Source organism: Netta rufina (assembly GCF_964035555.1).
Source record: "Netta rufina genome assembly, chromosome: 25".
NCBI lineage: Eukaryota > Metazoa > Chordata > Aves > Anseriformes > Anatidae > Netta > Netta rufina.
This window is the reverse complement of record NC_140149.1, coordinates 488,809-508,165: the sequence shown is the minus strand read 5'-3', so window position 1 is coordinate 508,165 and position 19,357 is coordinate 488,809. Positions and strand designations below refer to the sequence as shown.

At 51.8% G+C, this 19,357-nt stretch overlaps 2 protein-coding genes across 5 annotated transcripts in view; one reads left to right on the top strand and one right to left on the bottom strand.

Annotated features, from left to right (window-relative positions):
• PKNOX2 (PBX/knotted 1 homeobox 2) overlaps positions 1 to 7,905 on the bottom strand; it is an 86,730-nt gene extending 78,825 nt beyond the window's left edge. For 3 of the 4 annotated variants that reach the window (XM_084301535.1, XM_084301533.1, XM_084301536.1), the window contains exons 1-2: positions 7,812 to 7,905; positions 5,346 to 5,488 (exon numbers count right to left, since the gene is read on the bottom strand). The gene's annotated coding sequence lies outside the window, so the exon portion shown is untranslated. Of the gene's footprint in view, positions 1 to 5,345; positions 5,489 to 6,649; positions 6,831 to 7,811 lie in introns of those variants that run through there. The other variant, XM_084301534.1, reaches the window with a different exon arrangement.
• An 8,052-nt stretch (positions 7,906 to 15,957) lies between these two features.
• Positions 15,958 to 17,546, top strand: TMEM218 (transmembrane protein 218; the record flags this gene model as incomplete). Its single annotated transcript, XM_084301621.1, has 4 exons — positions 15,958 to 16,067; positions 16,144 to 16,206; positions 16,240 to 16,261; positions 17,202 to 17,546. 4 exons carry the CDS (start codon positions 15,958 to 15,960, stop codon positions 17,340 to 17,342), a joined length of 336 nt encoding a protein of 111 aa, XP_084157747.1. The 3' UTR covers positions 17,343 to 17,546.
• Between the last annotated feature and the right edge of the window lie 1,811 nt (positions 17,547 to 19,357).

The window sequence follows — 19,357 nt, the reverse complement described above, 5'->3', positions numbered from 1 at the left end:
CTGTCCCCCGCCCCCGGCTTGCACCAGCCTGGGGGTGGTGGTAAAATCCCATAGGGTAAAATGTTGGGCTTTGCAAAGGGGGTGTTTGCACTGGGGGCTTTCCAACAGGAGCTCTGCAAAGGTTGTGTTGTGAAAGGAGTTTGCAAAAGGGGCATTGCAAAAGGGTGGGCTCTGAAAAGGGTGCATCGCGGGGGGGCTTTGCAAAGAGGGCTTTGCAAACCTCACCTGGCAGCTTTCCCACCCCTGCTGCTCCCTGCTCAGTGGTCATGAAGGAAAGACCAAGGTGCCGATTTGAGTGCAATTCAGCTGTTTTTGGTGCAGGCCTCCATTGCTCCATGGCCAAACAGCTGGACCGGCCACAGGTTTCACATCTCCTCAGGGGACCAGTTTCTCCCACGTGTCCCACAGGGAGATATCAAATCTCCCAAATCCCTTCCTTGCTTCTGAAAATCTCTCTTCTTCTGTCCAGGAGCACAGCATTTGTGCAAGTGTCCTGCGAGAAGGATGAAGACTGGGTCTTAAATTTGCCTCCAATGGGAGCAGCCTCCTTTGAAAAAGACTAGCAGTTAAAGAAGAAAAAAAGGAAAACAAACAAAAAAAAAAAAGCTTGCAAATTTTATTGAAGGAACAGTTCGGTGCATTGCTGGTTAAAATGTTGCAGGAGAGCTTTGGTGCAGTGTTGCGGCACCACCACTTTCTTTTGCAAATAATCCCTTTTTGCAGTAAAATTCAATGTGTGACCTGGGGACAGAAGGCACTAACACAATTTGCCCATTGTTGCCCAAAACAAGCTTCATGGAGCACCTCAGTGCATCCCTGCCCTGCGTCCCCTCTTGCACTGCTCTTGCCCAGGCACGCTGAGCCCTCCCCAGCTCATCACACACATGCCAGTGCCCCTTCCAGCCAGCAGGACCAGAATGATGCTCTGGGGCCCTCCAAGGGTATAACGAATGCAGAGCTAAAGCAGAGCAAAAACGCTGCTCCGATTCACGTGGAGATAACAGCCCATCTCCCCAGGAACATTTCTATCCCCTCCGAAGGAGATCCCACCGTGAAGGCTGCAGGGAAGCAAGGCGATGCCCACCTTGCAATAACCTTGGCCGCTTTCCAGGTGCTCTGCCGGCTGTGCCACTGAAGCAGCCCACTCACTTCACTCCCTCTCAGAGAAACAGCAGGATTTGCTGCTTTCAGAACATGTATCCTCCAGCCAAACAGCTCAGGATGTTTAAAAGTGGAGGAATAGGGAGGAAAAAACACAAAAAAAAAAAAAAAAAAAAAAAAACAGACTTCATGCCTTGAAGGCATCCTGCCTAGGGAGACTGGCAGGGTGAGGAGGGAGGAAGCCCATACAAATGGAAAAGGTAAGGTCAGATGTCAGGGAAGGTTGCCCAACGGCCAGGACCGGAATGCATGGATGAGGCTGCAATACTCAAAAAGCCAACACGGGCAGTACAAAGTGATAGCCCCTCCAAAGAGATTTGGGTGCTGAGGTCTGCACCAAGAAAAAATGGGGAATGGGGAACGCGCCTGTGATGGGGACCGGTTTTGGCCAGTCACCCCCAAAAGCCAGAGGAGCATCGCTAAAATCATGCCAGCATCCCTGGAGCAGCATCGCTAAAATCACTCTGGCATCCCTGGAGTGAGGTGGAGACACAGTGGGGCAAGTTTGCAGTGCTGATACGAGTTTTAATTATTGGCTCATTAGGAGAATCGCAGTTATCAGATTCACCTTGCTCTGCCGACGTCAGGGCGCTGAGAGCCACCAGCACCATTTGCGTCCAGCTCTGAGGGAAACACAGGCAAGGCTCGCAGGGTAAATTTGCACCAGATTAATTCAATCAAGGCCACACACAGAAATCTGCCTCCTGATCCCAGTTGTGTTACCCATCCCATTACGCGCTGACAGCTCGGATCCGTGCAGGAAAACAACCCTCCGATCCCGTTTATTAAGTTTGTTCTTTGCTGTCAGGCTGACAAAGTGCTCCAATTTATAGAGCGTTTGCTTAGAGCCAAACAGCTTCTGCATTTAGGTGCTCTGCTAAATATTTGCCAAAAGTGCCATTTTCATCTAACGGACAACTTCAAAATGCATTTTAAATGTTATTTTTAAATGTGCGAATGCCCTCCGAAGCAAAGGGAGGGCCTTGGCATGGGCATGGACACATTTGGTGGACAAAACGCCCCACTTTGGTTTTTATGCCGCCGAATTAATTGCCATAGTTAGATACATTGGCTCTGTCACTAAGATATAAGGAAAGCAATTTCTGCACAAATGCATTAAAGACTGTTGTTCAGGACACAGTGCAAATGTGATCTCCGTGGGATTGAGATTTTTTGTTTGTTTGTTTTATTAATACGCTTGGAATCCAGTTTCTGGTTTGTTTGTTTTTTTGGGGGGAGTGGGGGTCTGAAATGGGTGGCTGAGGAGGAGGAGGAGGTCAGGGGCTGCTCCACTGAGGAAGACGAGAGCGGACAGTTCATTGGGAGCGACCTAGGGCTCATCAGGATGCTACAACCTTGCTCACCGGCACTAAGAGGCAGCAAGAAGATGCTGGGGGAGTGGGGGGTGAAAAAGAAAAGCACAAAGCACACCAACAAGTCTCATTGTGGGACAGGCATGGAAAAATTAAGAGCTTAAAACTGTAAAAATATAAACTCCCCCCACTGCTCGGCAACTTGGTGGAGTTTTATTTGACACATAAATTAGGACAGCACATCTTTCAGCTGCACGGGCTGAGGTGCTTGCTTCCTCGTTCAAATTTATTGCTCGCGAGCATTAAAAATGTCTAAACCGGTTTACATACACCATCACAGTGGGAATTTGCTTGGGAATAAGGGAGCTTGTAATTGCTATTCTAAAACTAGCCTTATAAGCTGGAAGCAGTGTTTAAAAAACATTTTAAGGGCTTTATAAAGCTATAAAGTGCCTTCCAACAAACCTAGAAATGATGCATCTAAAAAGATCGGTCCTGCCTCCCCAAAAATGAGGAATAACACAGAGCTGATCGCACGGCACAAGCTTCCTGCAGACACTGAAACATTTTATTTTTCTGGAATTACAGGTTGGCTTCCCAATGCGGGGCGATGCAATTTTAATGCTCCGAATCCTGTTTCTGATGTGCATTCTTTATACGCGTAGCAGTGACATGAAATAAAATACGAGTTGTCTAAAATGGTTTGAAATAAGGCTGGGATTTTCGGATATCCACATCGTGTAGATTAACCCCAAATCCGTAGCTTGCCCCGCTGCCATTTTTCAATTGGCTTTAACAGCTTTATAGAGGATACAAAGCCAGACATTGTGACCGGGGAATGGGAGAACAGAGCTGGTGCTCGCCGAAAAATGTGGTTTTGGTTATAACTATTTTCATAGTTTTTGCAACACCTTATTAAAGTTGAAAGCTACACATATAACATGACTGGTGGCACTTTCCTAATGCGCTGAAGTCGTATTTCATTGCAACTGACAGGGCGGCCGGGCACTTATTTCCTCACCGCTCCCCTGTTTTTGGGGGCTTGGTGGGACTGGGCTTGCAGTGTGCTGGCAGGACCCAGCACTTTGTCTTTCAGGGAGACACGTGTCCCTGCAAAGCACCCCTTCCCCTGCATTTCCATCCCTTTGCACTCTGATTTCATGTGCCGCCTATCTGCACTGCGAGATGCTAAAAGGCAAGGATGCACCAGGGGAAAAACACTCCAGCTGGGGACAGAAAGCATTTCCAGTTCAAAGTGAACATTTGAGTCCATTCAGCCTACTTTTGCTCCTGGTTTTGCTCCTCTGCTCAAGGCACAGTCTAAGAAGGGTCGCAGGCATTGGCCCCTTGGAGCTAGATGCAAGCATCTGCATCTCGTTAGCTGCGAAGAGCATCACGCTCCAGCAATGCTGACCAAAAAGGCACTATTTGGCTTTAAAAAAAAAAAAAAAATCACTCTAATATGCCAGATACAGCTCTCCATCTCGCTACACTTGCAAATATTTAACAAATGCTAATTTAAGTTTATCAGCAAACGTTCGAGACTAACAAGAGGTTATTTTCACCCGCCACCGCCGCGCTCTTGGCAGAGGCGGTGAAGAGGGAACACAAAAAAAGACGCGATCAGCCCAGCAGAGCCAAGGCCAAATTCTCATCTTATTGACACAGCTGCAAATCCCTGCTTGGCCGAGCTCGCGCCAGGTTTCCAGCTGCACGGAGGCGACCCCAGGTCCCTGCCGCCTGCCTCTCCCGAGGGGTTTTGTGCCCCGCATCACCTGGAGCATCACCTCCACAGCCAGCACTGCATCCCTGCTCCAGTCACTCGCGAGGACCAGAATCATTTCCCTCCGTGCTCTTATTTTGAGGAGGAATCTTTCACTAGCTGGTCTGATGATGCCGTGAAATATATTTTTTCTAATTAACGGGTATTTGTTCCTAACAGGATTCCAATTCCAATTCTCATTAGGGGTAAAACTGCTCCGTATTTAGTCTTCTCCGTAAAAGCTTCCTGCGGTCAGCCTAGCGATCGTTACAACCAGCGGCTCAGTGCAGGCTGTTTGCAAAACTGCTCTGGAATGGAGTCACTCAACAGCACGCATGAAATTAACTCCAACCCCAAGAGTTTAACCCCAAACCATTAAAAACATACACGGTTTCTGCTTGGGTTAAGCTGCCAGGAGTTAGCAGTGGCTGTCTGGAAGAAGCCCCTTGCAGCTGAGATATTAATACCACACCAAGCCAGCGCTCAGCTCCACAGGCAGCACGCCCGGATCCGGCGCCTTACCCCACCACCACCGAAAGAGCAGGAATTAGACAGAGAGGGTGAGTGGATGGCAGGGAGCGGTGCCTTCACCTCCACGTGGTCCCCAGCCACCATTCAGACAAGACCTGTGATGCCAAGGTGGTTTTCCCCCCCAAACGCACCAATATTTTGCTTTTTGCCACACCAGATTTTGGGAAACTTTAGGAAAATGCATTTTGTTGTTCATGTTTGGCATTTCTGCAAGGGGAAAAAAAAAAAAAAAAAAGAAAGACCTCGTGGAAGATGTGTCTCATCCAGAGCCAGGAGAACGGGGAAAGAATGCTCAGCCTCAAGAAACTCAAATTTGATATTTTAAACAAGTAAATGAGTGTCTCCCTTTCCAGCACAAGTTTGAGCTCCTCCTATTTTTACCCCAGGCTCTCTGCCTGCTTTGTGATACTCTTCCAACCTGCCCACCAGCACCCAGATGTACGATCCCATCTTTTAAGAACCATTTTTAGCCAGTGCATCCACCAGGGTGTTGTAGGGCAGGGAGAAGAACAGTTGGGGAGAACACCCCAGCACACTGCGATACGTCCCCACGTGCCGCCTACCACGCCGCTGCTCACCTATGCTGGAGTATCAGCCATCGCTCGGAGACTTACAGACCCGTCCTGCAGGCTTCCCGGAGCAGGAATGGGAGGTGAAGGCAAGCAGCAGCTTTCTGGTGGTCGATCAACCCGAAGAAACCATTTAGCCATTAGAAAATTCCCTGGAAAGGCAAAAAAAAAAAAAAAAAAAAAGCAACACCAGGAGGTCCTGTTAGCGTTAGTGGTTCCAAACTTGGTAATGTTAAAATAGATGCATTTTCCTGAGGCAAAGCAGAGCAGTGGGCATCAATGGGCATCACCCAGCATGCAGGTCCTACCCACATTGACTTTTCTGCATTTCGTTAAAAAAAAGTGTGGATTTTCCTTTATCTCCCTTCCTGGGGAAAAAAAAAAAAAAAACGTAGGGAGCTGCATTTAAGCAGCTAAAAAGTTTATTGCAAGCCCAGTGGGAATGCTGAGCATCCTCCCAATTGCAACCTGGCCACACTCGCCATCGGTCCCCAGCACTGCTGTGACCATAAACGCAGGGGACGTGCCCATGGTGCTGCTCCCCAAAAAGCGCAGGGAAGGAGGGAGCTCAAAGGAAACGTGAGTGGCTTCAGGCACACAGTTCCCAGCTTCCTTCTAGTTTTCCTGAGTGTTTGGGGCATTCCCACCCACTCCTGGCCAAAAGACCCTGTGTGGTGGTGGGGGCTGAAGTTAAAGGGAGTGGGGGCTCCAGGGGATGGCAAAACTGGACGAAATCTGTTTCAGGTGCAAAATTGGACAGAATCTGTCTCATCGACGGTGGTTCCTTCCGCAACCAATGCTGATGCTTGTGGGCACCAGCTTCCCCTAATTAGATTTGATCAATTAACTTTTGCCCCTAAATTATAAAGGAATCTCAGCAGGAGGAGTTAAACAAATTGGGGGGGGGGGGGAGGAGAGGAAGGAGGAAAATAAGGGGGAATCCCAACATCTTCACCCATCTGCTCCGCAGGGCTGAAACGCGCCCCTGCCCCAGGCACTGTTTTGCTCTTTTCCCAAACCATTGTGGCTGAGCCCGGGAGCTGCAAACAGCCCCAGAGCATCCGGGGGTCCCAGGCAGGGTTTTTCTGTTTGGTTTAAAAGGGACAAGAAGCAAGACCCAAGACGTGTGAAAGCATGCTTAGGAACACGGAGCAGGGAAAGTTTCGCCGAAGCTGGCGTCGGGTCATGCAAGAGCTTTCCCCAGGGAGGGAAATCCATTAAAAAGACCGAGAGGAGCCGTTCCCAGCCAGCTGCCCCCATATCCCAGCCAAAAATAACCCCCGGTGGCGAGAGCCCTAATCTAATCTCCCCACCTTGGGTTCACAAACATCCCGCCAGGCTGAGGGCTCCTTGCAGGAGGGAGGCGTTTGCCGCGAGGCCGGTGGCGAGGTCCGGAGGGAGGCTGGGAGGGCCGCGGCCAGAGCCCAAACAAAGAGCGGAGCTGGTGAGGGTGCCCCAAACTTCTGGGGCGTCCTGGGGATGCGAGTGTGCGTGCGTTGGGGGGCGGGTGGGAGCGTTAAAAATAATAATTAAAAAAAATAAAAAAGGCAAAAAGCTGCAAAAACGCCACTCCTGCCCTTCAAACCCAGGGCCTGTGGGCTCGCGGGGTCTGCTCGCGCCCAGCGGGTTGGACGGCAGCGGCGCGATGCTGCGGGGGCTCGGCCCTGCAGGGTGGCACGGCCCCCCCGCCCCCCGGCCCTGGGGGCTCCCCGAGGTCAGGGGGTGCCTCCGGGCCAGGGGGCTCCGCCGCCCCGGGGCGAGCTGCCCCGCCGGGCTGCCCTGCGCGCAGGAGCAAACTTCAAACAGCAACCGGACCGCGGGGGCAAGGGGGGGCTGCACCGGGCTGGGATTGGGGGGGGGGGCGGGGGGAACACAGCCCCCTGCGGGGATCGCAGCCTCCGGGAAGCACTGCAACGGGCCGGGGGGGCACTGCGACCCCCACGGGCACCGCAAGCGGGGGGAGCGCAGCCCCGGACGGGGAGGGACACCGGACACCTCCCCCCCCCACCAAGGACACCGCAACCCCCCGGGGGAACCGGGAGCACCGCGGCCGGCCGCAAGGCTGGAGAGCATCGCAAGGGCCGGGGCGAAGCGCAGCCCGCTGGAGGCACGGCGACGGCCGACCGGGGATGAGGGTGGGGGGAGCACGGGGGGGTGACGGCGACCGGCTGCGAGGCGTGCCGGTGCCCCCGCGACGTAGCACGGCGGCCACGCACCGCCGCTGCGAGCCGTGCACCGGGAGGGGAGGAGGGGAACGGGGGGGGGGGGAAGGGGGCGCTAAGGGGGGGCGGCGCGAGGCACCGCTGCGGAACGGCAAGTTACTTCCCGCACCGGAGGGAGCGGGGGGGGAGCGGGGGAGATGCCCGCCGCCGCCGCCGCCGCACGTGCCCCGGCGCCCGGGGCCGCTTTGTCCGCGCCGCTCGGCTCGGCTCCGCCCGCCCCCGCGCGGCGGCCCGCCGGTGAATGACAGCCTACCTGCCCGCCAATCTTCATCACACTGACACCGGCCCTGACAGCGCGGCCGCCGCTCGCCGCCGGCCCGGCCCCGCCGCCGCGCCGCGCCGCCCCCGCCCCGCCGCCCCGCCCCGCCGCGCCCCGCCCACCGCCGCGCCGCGCCCCGCCCCCGACACGCCCCGCCCCCTCCCACCAGGCCACGTCCCCTTCGGCCACGCCCCCTCTCCTCGCCACGCCCCCCCCTTCAGCCCCGACCCCCCCCCCCCCCCCCCCCCGCGGTGCCGCCTCCCGGGCCTCGCTGTCCCCGCCCGTGCCGCGGCCCCGTCGCGCTCCGTGAACCAAAAGCGGTGTTTTTATCCCCAAAGCAAGCGATAGCCGGTGTTTGGCTCGATGCTCGTTGCAATGGCCCGGAACGGCCCCAAATTACTCTGGGGCACCGCGGGGCCTCGCAGGAGGCAGGAGCCGGGCACTGCCGGTCGCAGCCCCCCCAGGGAGCGCCCGGCACGGGGTGGGGGCAGCAGCGCTCAGAGCAGCTGCGGGGAGCCCAAAGCCGGCAGAGCAGAGGGGCCAGCGGAGGGCTGGATATGCATCCCGCATCCTGCCTTCAATCCCAGCGCCATCAGCCGTCAAAACTTCTTCCCGAATTGCCGCGTGTCGCTGTGACAAACGCCACCCTGGCGCGCTCCACCTGGAGCATCCCTCTCTCCCCGCTCGCTGTCGGTAAGGCCGTGCGAGTGCTGGGGCGATGATTTATAACCAATTCTTGCTGTTCCGGGCCTGGAATACAACGTAGACCTCCGCATGCTGTGTAAATCAGAGCTGGATGCTCTTCCCACCCTCATTGCTATTCCATGAGAGCCATCCAAGATGAGGAGCCATAAAGCTGTCTTCAGTCCTCCCTTGTTTCAGCCAGATTCAGGGCCAGGCAAAAAATATTTTGGTCTTTGGAGACTCTGATTTGAGTGGGATAGATGCGCAGGGGAGGACATAAAGCACTCATTAGGTATCGAAGGGCTGCAGGATCACCATGCTCGTGTCTTATTTTGCCAAGTGGAGATGAAAAGCAGGCACAAAATGGATGTGTAGGAAAGGCAATTAAAGCCATCCTGCATTTTCAGTATCATGCCCGTTTTCCCACCCCTGTGGTCCTCCAGAGCCCCCTCCTCCCCAGCAGCTCTCTTCTGTGCATCTTTTAAGCCCCTTCACTGACTGCCCAATATTTCAGGGTTATTTGCTGCTCCTGACACATTTGTTCTGATGCCATCAGCAACTCACCACGAGCATCCCACGGGGGTGCAGAGAGTTTGGTTTTATTTTGCTGAGCTACAGCATCCTCCAGGAACATGGCCAGGCCTGGATTTCTCCTTTGCAAATGCAAAAGCCACATCTTCCCCGGAGAGTTTTGCCAGAGGTTAATTATCATCCCTGCTAAAAACCCCGCCTGATTTCCCATTTGAATTGGCTTAGCTTCAACCTCCAGCCACTGGGTCTTGTCGTGTTTTCTGCTCGTAAATTAAATGGCGCCTGTGCTCAAACTTTTTTTTTTTTTTTCCCTAAGAAAGCATCTCTCTGCTGTACTAGGTCACCCCTGATCTTGTTGTCACTGGGACCCACAGATTTGCCTGGTGAGAACAGGGATATGTAGCAGCATCCCTGCTGGGATGTCAAGCTGAGCACCACTCCACTTTTCCCTGCTGTTCCAGCATCTCGCCAGCTCTCAGCCCAGCTCTTTTCTCCTCCACCCAAATTTCCATCAGCTTTTTATCAAATACACCCAGAGGCACCTTCTCTACCACAGGCTGCTGCTGCTACTGGAAAAGGAGCCCAAACCCCCTGAAACACAAAACCCTTTATCAAATGCCTTATTCCACATCCCCATCCCACACCAAGGAATTGAAACCTCCCTGAAATTAAACCTTCTTTTGACACCCTAAGTGGGGAGGTTGTGCCATGCACCTGCACCGAGGCTGTGTTTTGTGCACTTGAAGTTGTAAATATGCAATTAGAGCAAACTAATCAGCACTTATTCAAGAGCACACCAAGTTCCTTCTGTAAAGTGGCAAGAGTACTTGGAGCAAGTTTACTAAAATATTAAACATTTGGCAAGAGCAGTGACATAGATAACTTGTAATATTTACATTTTTACATAACTGGCTTCAGGAGAAAACAAATTACACCAAGTATAGCATTTTACTCTCAGTCATTTGACTACTCCACCATAAATAATTCAATTCTCTCTCCAAGATTACATTAGGGCTGGTGTTGAATTTCTCAAAGAAAACTGTGACAGGATGCTATGGGAAATGAATGCGTATGGCTCTGCTGAAACCTTCTGAAATATATATAAGAGAAAAGCAGGGTAAATTATTAAACAATAGATGTTAAAAACAACATGAGTTTGGATGATGAGCCCGGGTAATATGTGGCAGGGGGGTAAAGAGACACGAGAGCATCCCCGAATTGCAAGCTTGCTTCCTGAGCACAGGGGTAAGCCAAGCTGCTTGCAAGATAAAGGATGCTCAAAAACCCATTCATAAGAAAAAGGATGCTCTGAAGGGAGTCCGATGGAAAGCACAGCCCCCACTGTACAGCAGGTGCTGCTCCCAGCTCCCTGCCCGTGTGCTGCCCACCTCCCAGCTCCCTGGGTTTGTTCTGGATTTCTGAGATGCAGGTGTTCAGGACACATACACTTTCCCACACCTCCCCAAACTCTCTCCAGTTATGTGTTTCATGAAAAGGGGGGAAAAAAATCATTGCTGTCTGGTGCAGCCTTAAAACCAACAAGCTGCCAGGAACATGGACAGAACCGATTCCTGTAGAGCGCTATCCAGGTTGAAATGAAGGGATTCCCCAGCTTTCACCTGTTTTCAGACCTTAGCTCATGGAAGATTTTTGTTAAGACTGATCTCCCTCCGTTTGCGATACTTAAGCTCCCCGCTGAATAAGCACTCATCTTAACTATGTTATCTTTATCTCCGTACATGATTTTCCTGGGAATATGGGGAGAGCAAACCAAAAAGATTTACAGCACCGACGCAGCAGCATTGTTTGCTGCAGAAAAACAAACCACGAGAAGCCGCGGTGCATTTTAAATAGCCTCCTAACGGAACATACAGCTGCTCCGACCTGACAGCTACTAATAGATAAGTGCACGGGGGATAGAAGGAAGAGCTTTATCAATAACCCCTAGGCATAAGGAAGAGGAATGTCTTCAAACGGCCGCCGTGCCTGCTCCTGCACTAGCCGGCCGGGGGTTAATGATGTCTTGTCGAGCTGGGAAAGCACTTTGGGGTCCTTCCGGATGAAAGTGCTGGATAAATGGCAGGCAAGATCATTTTTATTAGAAAATCCCCACTGCCAACTTGCTCCTTTTTAATGTTTAATTTCAAGCCGTAATAAAGTCTCGCTGCTCCTTCGGGGTCTCCTGGCTGCTTGGCTGTGGTTCCCTTCCATGCAATGCTATAGCCAGCTTTGCAGTGCCGCAGCCTGGTAGATTTTAGCTCAGCCTGAGGGTTTTTTTGGCTGTGTTTCAGGGTCCCTCCCTGCATTGGCTGGGTTCGGTCCATGGCGGGAGCTCACTGCCACCCGCGTCCCCCTGCACCGGGGCATCGATGCAGTGCGGCGTGAGAGACACACTGGTCACAACTCCTTAAAGATGCAAATTGAGAAGCAGCCATCATAGCAAGAGACTTCTGTTAATTCTCATCTGAGTATGCAGATTTCAGTGCTGACTTTTGCTAGGCTTATTTGTTTTATTTAGCAATAAATTTAATACAGGCTCCCTGAAGCAAAGAGACAGATGGACTATAAACTTTGAATTTTGAGTAGCTTTACATCCTTAGGTTAGTATCATTTTTGATCTCTCCTGAAATTCTATCCACAAAAGTTTGCAGGGATTGGAATCTGCTTTTTTACAGCCCCCCCAGCCCCCTGTGACCATGCACCTTCGCACCGGAATAACGAGTAACCACCTGATGAGCCACCTTCTATTTTTTTGCACGGGTCACGCAAAAGTATGCTAAATACCACCTAAATGCTGCATACCCTGGCTGCTGGAGTTATCCCAGCGACTCACAGATGGACCTGAGAAAACCAAAGCACCACGTTTCCTCTGGGTCCAAGTGAGAAACCCTTGGGCTGAAATAAAATGTGCTTGGAGAACATGGGGAAGCCAGTATGTGTTTTTGGAAGGAGTCACAATGTGGCAAACAGGATTTATTTACTTTTTCTGATGGTTGTTTTGCCATCCATCAGCAATACAAAAGCAGGTAGGAGGGGAGGAGAAATGCCTGCTGTCTCCAAGAGGTGGGTGATCTCCATCCTTGGGTTGCCCATGCGTGGTGGGATATGGCTATGAGCTGGCCAAGCACTGTGTCACTGCTTTGAACCTGAGGGTTGTGAAAAGCCAGGATTTAATTTTGGGAGATAGAAGGTACAGCCAAAGTGCCTGGTCACTGGCTGACAAACCAGGTAGAAAGCACGGTGTTGCAAATGGACCCCAACAAGCAGATGTCACCTAATGCCAAATTGCGATTGAATTACCACGGATTAACATATTACAGGTGCATTAAAGTCTAATGAGTGGCCCATGATTAATGCTGTTATGAGGAATACTAAAAGAACTAATGATGATGAGCCACTTGAAGTTACATGTGGGGAGTTTCAGGTGTTGATGGTTCCACAGTCTCACACTCACGGGAACAGCCCAGCTAAGGCAAGGGGGTCTGGGACTAAGGAGAGAAGGAGGGACCACATTTCTGCTCTTTGCTTGGTGGGAATCAGCAACGCAGACATCTGGTGATGTGCTTTAGTGCTGTGAGGAACGCCGTGTCTGAGGAAGTTCATTCTGTTTTTCTCCCTAGAATTTTAGCTCTTCTTTTCTTGTGGAGGAAAACCTCCAAAAACAAAATAGCCCTGGATTAAAAGAATACCACTGGCGTACTACAGTAAGAGAATACCAGAGATTGAATCAAATCAACAATAATTAACAAAAATCAACTGGTTTAACTGGGAAAAAAGGGACGCCAGAAAGAGGTTTGGGTCCGAGTTCAGATTTTGGTTAATTTTAGGGGAAATTATCACCCAGTGTGGGAGAGATGACATCTAAGTGTGCCCAGAGACAACTTGCTTGCTGAGGGCTTTTTAGGGAAATGATCCTACACTTGTTTTAACTTCAGTGCACAAAGTATCAGGAAGCTGTTTTGTGTATGGATGTGTGCTTGAAAAGCAACTGACTGCAGGGAGTTCAATTTGAATCAAGTATAAATAGTCAACAAAGGCACCAGGTAGCCAAATTCCTCCCTCCTGGGACTTTTCAGGCCATCGTGGGAGATGACAGGACACCCTGTCCTCCTCCATCTACCTTCTGGGTTCAGGTTGGGCATGCATGCAACCCAACCACAGGAACCACTTTCTGACCCATAAACCAGGACATTTTGGGGCTGTTAGTCACGTTTTCTCTAGATGGGATCAGATTTTTATTTAAAAAGTGACTTCATATCCCATTTTATTATTTCTGAGCATTACAGGATTTGTTCTATTTGAAGTCTTACATCCTCATTTCCTGTCACTGCTATTAAAATTGATTTCCGCCATGAGCAGGAGAAAGATAATACGAAATGGGTTCCTGTGAGAGCGAGCTGTATCCCCACCGGAGCCATTATGAACTCTCCTATATTATTTTAACTTTCTTTCATTAGTGATTCTCTTTGGAAAAGGGCAACTCATCCCTTGGCTGAGACGTGTTGTCCACAAAGTTGGAGAAATGCAAGGGGAGCATGGGGCAGGGATTTAAATAGCTCTTCTTCACTGCCCCGGGGTATTTATAGATGTAACCAGATCCCCACTGCCTCCGCGGTGCTCCCGGCTCCACGGTGCCACCAGCCGCATCCTCCCCACCTCCCCTGCACCTGTCCCATGTTGTGCTCAGCACCTGCTGCGACCAATACCCTCCAGCACACCCTTTGTCCATCTCCTAAACCTGTCTGACTCCCCGTTCACACTGCGATAAAATGGAGTATGGGTGAGCATCCTCACCATCAGTCCTTCCACCACCCGTGACCTCTCTGCCTCCAGAGGCATTGCAGAACCAGAGGCTGCAGCATCACACATCAGCTCCTAAATACGCCAAATTCACCCCTAAAACACATAAAGCATCTTCCCAGCCTGAAGCATCAGTCCCCACTCCCTCTGTGGCACATCCTGGCTTGGGGCAGCCTCCATCAGGTTCATGCAAATGAGGTTGTGCATTTCACGGCACAGACGTGCTCCCCATCGCACCGCTTACCAGTCACCAATCCCAGCCCCGGTGGAGCCACCCAAAGGGGCACTGGCACCCACTCCCATCCAGCAGCATCCCCATCCAAGGGCTTAAACGCCTTCACCAGAGAGTAATTTAACGCCATCCCCAGCTTAAGCTCCATATCTACCAGGCGTGAAATTAGTTCCAGCAAGCTGCAAATTTGCTGCTAATAAAAATATTTAGCAATTCACCAGTCTTTAAATCAGGAGCAGGATATTTTCTTACTTGCATCAATGCTTGTTTCTCACAACTCTAATATTTGATAACCCAGCCCAAATTGTGGGGCTGGAGCTGTAAAACTGCAAGTTTTATGACAGTGCAAGGAGTTTTAAATCAATTCCTTTAGCTCTGCTCGCTCCATGGCATCGAGGCTGGAGGAAACCATTCGATCGCTTTGTCCGACCTCTTGTATTTCACAGGCTGTTAAGTCTCACCCAGGTACTGGTAATTTGGGTTGGATGACGGCATTTTGCTCCTGTGGAGATGGAGGCCCCGTCTCGCCAGGGATGAAGTGGGGTGGGATATTCCCACCAAAAAAATCATGTTCTGGGGCAAAAAGCAGTGTAAAACCATTCTGGCCCATATGGGAAGAGGTTTTCATATATTTCTTATTTCACACTCACGTGGACAAAGTATTGGGGGTGAAAAACCTTTGGCAGACATCCCTGAGTGCTATGTAGGATGCAGCAGGATGCTGCTAACTCTGCAGCCGATCAGTATCACAGATTTGCAGTTATCACCCCCAAAAGAGACCCACTTGATTCAAACCTGCCCTATATCCCAGCAAATATTTTTGTGTGTTTTCCAAACAAGCTTTGATCCAGCTGATCCTGCCTCGTAGTCTCTGAAGAAAGGTGACCCCTGCATCCTCCCAGACTGGTGTTTAATTAGCCTGAGTGCTGGAAAATTGCATTTCTCTGCAAAGCTCCATTTGACCCAAGCCAGCATCTGCTCACAGGACCATTTCATGCCTTTGCCGAAGCACCATGACACCACATTTCCTTCAAGAAAATCCACCTGTGGTGATGAAGCCGCCTTCCCCAATCTGTGAACGAACTATTGCCTGTTTCCAAATTCATAATAATTATATTTATATAATAATTCAATAACGTACTACTAACACAATAATAACCACAATGAAGAATTATTTATTCCCCTCAACATCAGGCTTTGCTGGACTGTAAGCATCCTTCATCTGACTCCAGCTGACCTCCTTATTTACTGCATCAAGTGCTGCATCACTGGAGAGCCTAACGAGTCAATGCTTCGTGTTACCTTGATTACCGATATGAAATATGTTGTGCCAGGAATCCATCAGTCCTGTACGTTAGCAGTGCCCAGCGAGCCAGGATTTCCTCTGGTTGGTGCGTCCTGCCCGGTGCAAGGGTTTGGATGCAAAGCCAAAACCCAACCCCAGGCAAAAACAACCGCAGATATCAAGCGTCACCCAGAGAACTCCTTGATTTCTGCTACTTCTGCGTCTTTTTTAACCCACAATTCACATCCAGCATCGTTTTCCCCCTTTTCCTGTTTAGTTTTCAGGGCAGCCCAACTCTGACGCGAGCAGTGCGTGACGCCAAACCCTAAGGGGTAAAACCTGGGGAAAAAAAAAAATCTCGTTGCAGGACAGCAACGAGCCCTCCTCGGGCTCTAAACCCCAGCTTCGCGCCCAGCCCAGCGAGGGGCCGCGCGAGGCCGCAGCCCCCCGGGAGCCGCCGGGGCACGGCCGCAAGCACCCGGCCGCCAGCCCGGCCGCGCCCCGCCCCGCCCCCTTCTGCAGCCAATGGCAAGCGTCGGCAGAGCGGCGGGCGGTGCCGATTGGCCGAGCGGCGGGCGGTTGCTAGGCAGAAGCGGCGGCGTGGCAGCATGGCGGGGCCGGTGCTGGGCGCGGGGCCGGGCGCGCTGCTGCTGGCGGCGCTCTGGGCGCTGGCGCTGCTGCTCTGCCTGGCGCTCGCCCGCGCTCCCGGTGCCGCCAGGTGAGGAGGGGCGGGGGGGGGGGAGGCCCGCAGCGGAGCCCCCGCCGCTGAGGCTCGTCGCTGCCTCTCCCCGCAGGCTGGCCGCGCTGCCGGTGCCGCTGGGCGCCGCGCTGCTCAGCGCCGCGCTGCTGCTGTACCCGCGGGAGGAGGAGGAGGAGGAGGAGGAAGGCGCGGGGCCGCCCCCCGGCACCGAGGTGAGGCGGGGGCAGCGGGGCGGGGCCGCGGGACCCGCCCCAGCGCTGCCCCGGGGCCCGGCGGCCGCTCCTCGCCCCCTTTTCCCCCCTTCTCTGCTCTTTTTCCCCGTCTTCTCCCCTCCCTTTTTGCCTCTTTTCCCCCTTTTTGCCGGTTTCCGGCAGCAGCAGCCCCGAAGAGCCGTCCCCGCCGGGCCTGCGGGCGCTGCCGGTGCTCAGGGAAGGCCCCCGGAGCTCGTGCGGAGGCTGGTTTGGGGGAAAAAGGGCGAGTTTCACGGTTATGCGTCACCCGGCACACGTCTGCGAGGCTCCGGCCCTGCTGAGCGACGGCCTGGGCCGGGCACGGTGCCGTGACAGTTTAGGCAGAATTTCCTCTGTTCTGTTATTAATGCGGATTAATTACTGCTTAGGCAGTGATCTGTGCCACGAATCCTTGTGGTTTTCCCTCTGCCGCGTGCAGGCCCAGCTCACGGATGGGCTGGGACAGGGGAGGCGCAGCCGTGCCCGCCCGCCAGGCTGGTGAGAATGGAAAGTTGTTTTAGGGGTCTCTGGGATCTGTCCTGACCATCAATAATACACCATCTGGGCTCTCTGCACTGAAACCCTGTTCATTGGCTAAATAAAGAGTGAAAAGTGCTGCTGGAAAACATGGTGTCGCTTGTAGAAGACTTCCCGCGGCGGTTCCAGGCCAGGCTGTGTAAAACGGGGCCAGGGGGGCAACGCAAAGCACGGGGGCATCCCAAGGAGCTGGGAGATCGATGTCGTGACCTGCCGGCCTTGCACATTCCTTTCCTAACCTCTTTTTTTCCTCCCCGTTCTCAGAAGGAGAGCTCTGCATGGGGCTTGGTTGCTGGCCTTCTGCTGCAAACCTCTTTTTCAAGGCCACTGCGTGGGCCCACAGGTGGACCAGGACCATAACACGTGGCTTTTCCGCTCCCTGCAGATCGTGGACACCTTCTTCATCAGCCGCCTCATCCTCCTGGCTGTGATGGCCCTGGTCTTCCTTGGGTGCCTGTTCCTTCTGCTGCTTCACCACCTCGCAGAGCCGGTGTATGCCAAGCCGCTGCGCCGCAGCTGGAGGTGAGGCCACCAGCACAGATGCCATGTCAGATGGTGGCAGATAAGGCCCGGCACTGGAGAGCAGAAATGATGCGAGATACCCTTCCAGGGTAGGATAGCAGCAGGTCTGGGTGGCAGCCAACCGCAGGACGCAGCACTGAGCAGTGTTCTCAATTTCCCTCTGCTTTCAGCCTAAACGGGGAAACGTGGAAGGTAAAGAGAACTGAACTCAGAGATCCTGCCAGTTTCTGCCTGAACAATGGATTTGTGAGGCCTGGGGTGGTTTTGGTCAATACTTTTTAACTCCTTGTTGGCCTTTCAATACTTTTCAAGAGAACTTAGGATTTAGGGTTCTTTGCTTTGTTTTATATTGGTAGCGTGGAAGAGGAAATCCAATTTTCATTGCAATGAAATAGGAGACTGGTGGGGAGTTAGTGAGTCAATATCCACAAGTTGTTTTGTCACTGTTCTTTTTTAATGTTAAGACTAATTAAACTTTCTGAAGAACCCCTGGCTCAGTTGTTATTTAGTTCACAGGAATGTCATGTTTTGCAGCCTTTTGGTGCCAGTGTCTCCAAAGAGTGCCCTTTCCCAAGGTTTTGGGGAAGCTTAGCTTGTCCATGTGTGGTTGTGGATATTTTGGGATGGTCCCTTTTGCTGGGTACTCCTCTGCTGTCCCTGCAGTCGGCATCATTCCTGTGTCATTCCAGCTTCCTGAGGAAGGAGCCAAATGATTTAGCTTCATTTGGCCAGGGAGTTGAAACAGGGGTGTAATCCCTACTCTCTGAAATGGCAGGTGCAAAGGGATGACAGCTGTCAAGTGAAATTCAAGCTAAGGTTTTCCTGGTTGACCAAAAACCCAAGGCTTTGGAATAGGGTGGAAACAACATGCAAAATAATGCTAAATGGGGCAAATTGAAATTGCACAAGGATGCAGAGGAAAGCCAGGTCTCGCCTGCCCGTGCTCAGCCATTTTGCCAGCCCACCAGAATCCCTGTTGTTTTTATGGGGCCCGTGCTGTTAACAGCGTCTTTGCCAGGCCCTGGCTGTCATCCTGCAGTGGAAACTGGAGGCTCCCAGCTTCTGCTATCCCTCAGTGTGAAAACCCCACTCATGTTTTGCAGCTGAAGCTGGTAGCCGGTGGGGGGAACAACTTTTTGTGTCCAGTAGCAGTGCCAAGGAGCCTTCAGTGTTTGCATTTCTCAGCTCAGAGCTGAAGCCAGAAAACACAGCCCTGTGCCATGTTTGGGGCTGACATGGGCAGAAGGTGAAAGACACATAGCTCCCTACACATTTGGTTTGTTTTGGTGTTTTTTGTTTTTTTTTTTTTTTTTCCTTTTTTTTTTTTGTTTGTTTTTTTTTCATTTTTATGTTTTGAACTCAAGGTGGTCAACAATAATAAAAGAACTGACCGCGTTGCAGCCAACTCCTACCTGCTGTCAAAAATGCTACATGGACACAAAAGATTAATTAGCTGAAACTAACAAGCTCAGGGACAAATTGCACCTGCAGAAAGTGTCTCTACACCCATAAAAGGAGAGAGGGGGCTCTTATGCTTTGACTTTTTGAGTTGTGTAAATACTTGATCCCTTTTTATACTGAGGATGATGTCAAAAGTATTCAAGCTATCATGTTGAGGAATACGCCAAGCAGTTATGCAACACAAGCACATCCAGTTTCTTGGAGATTTTGAAGTTACACTTGAAACAAAATTCATATTTAATTCATCATCTTAATGACATTTGTGAACATGAAGTTAGCCTCACAGCTCGCCCCAGCTCCCTGCCTGCTGTGCCTTTATTCCCCATGCTTGTGTGAGAGCAGGGGGCTGATTGGCAGAGCCCTGGGGCAAACTGTGCTGGCCGGAGACAGTGGCTGCTTGCCAGGCTTTGAGTCCGACAAAGGGGGAAGCTGTGGTAAAAGCAGCTGGAGCTCTAAAAAAAAACCCTAAAAGTAGAAGCATGAAGCTTCCTAGAGTTTTGGCGTAAATAAATGCAAGATACTTGCTTTCCACCCTGCCTCAATCATCCATTTTAACTA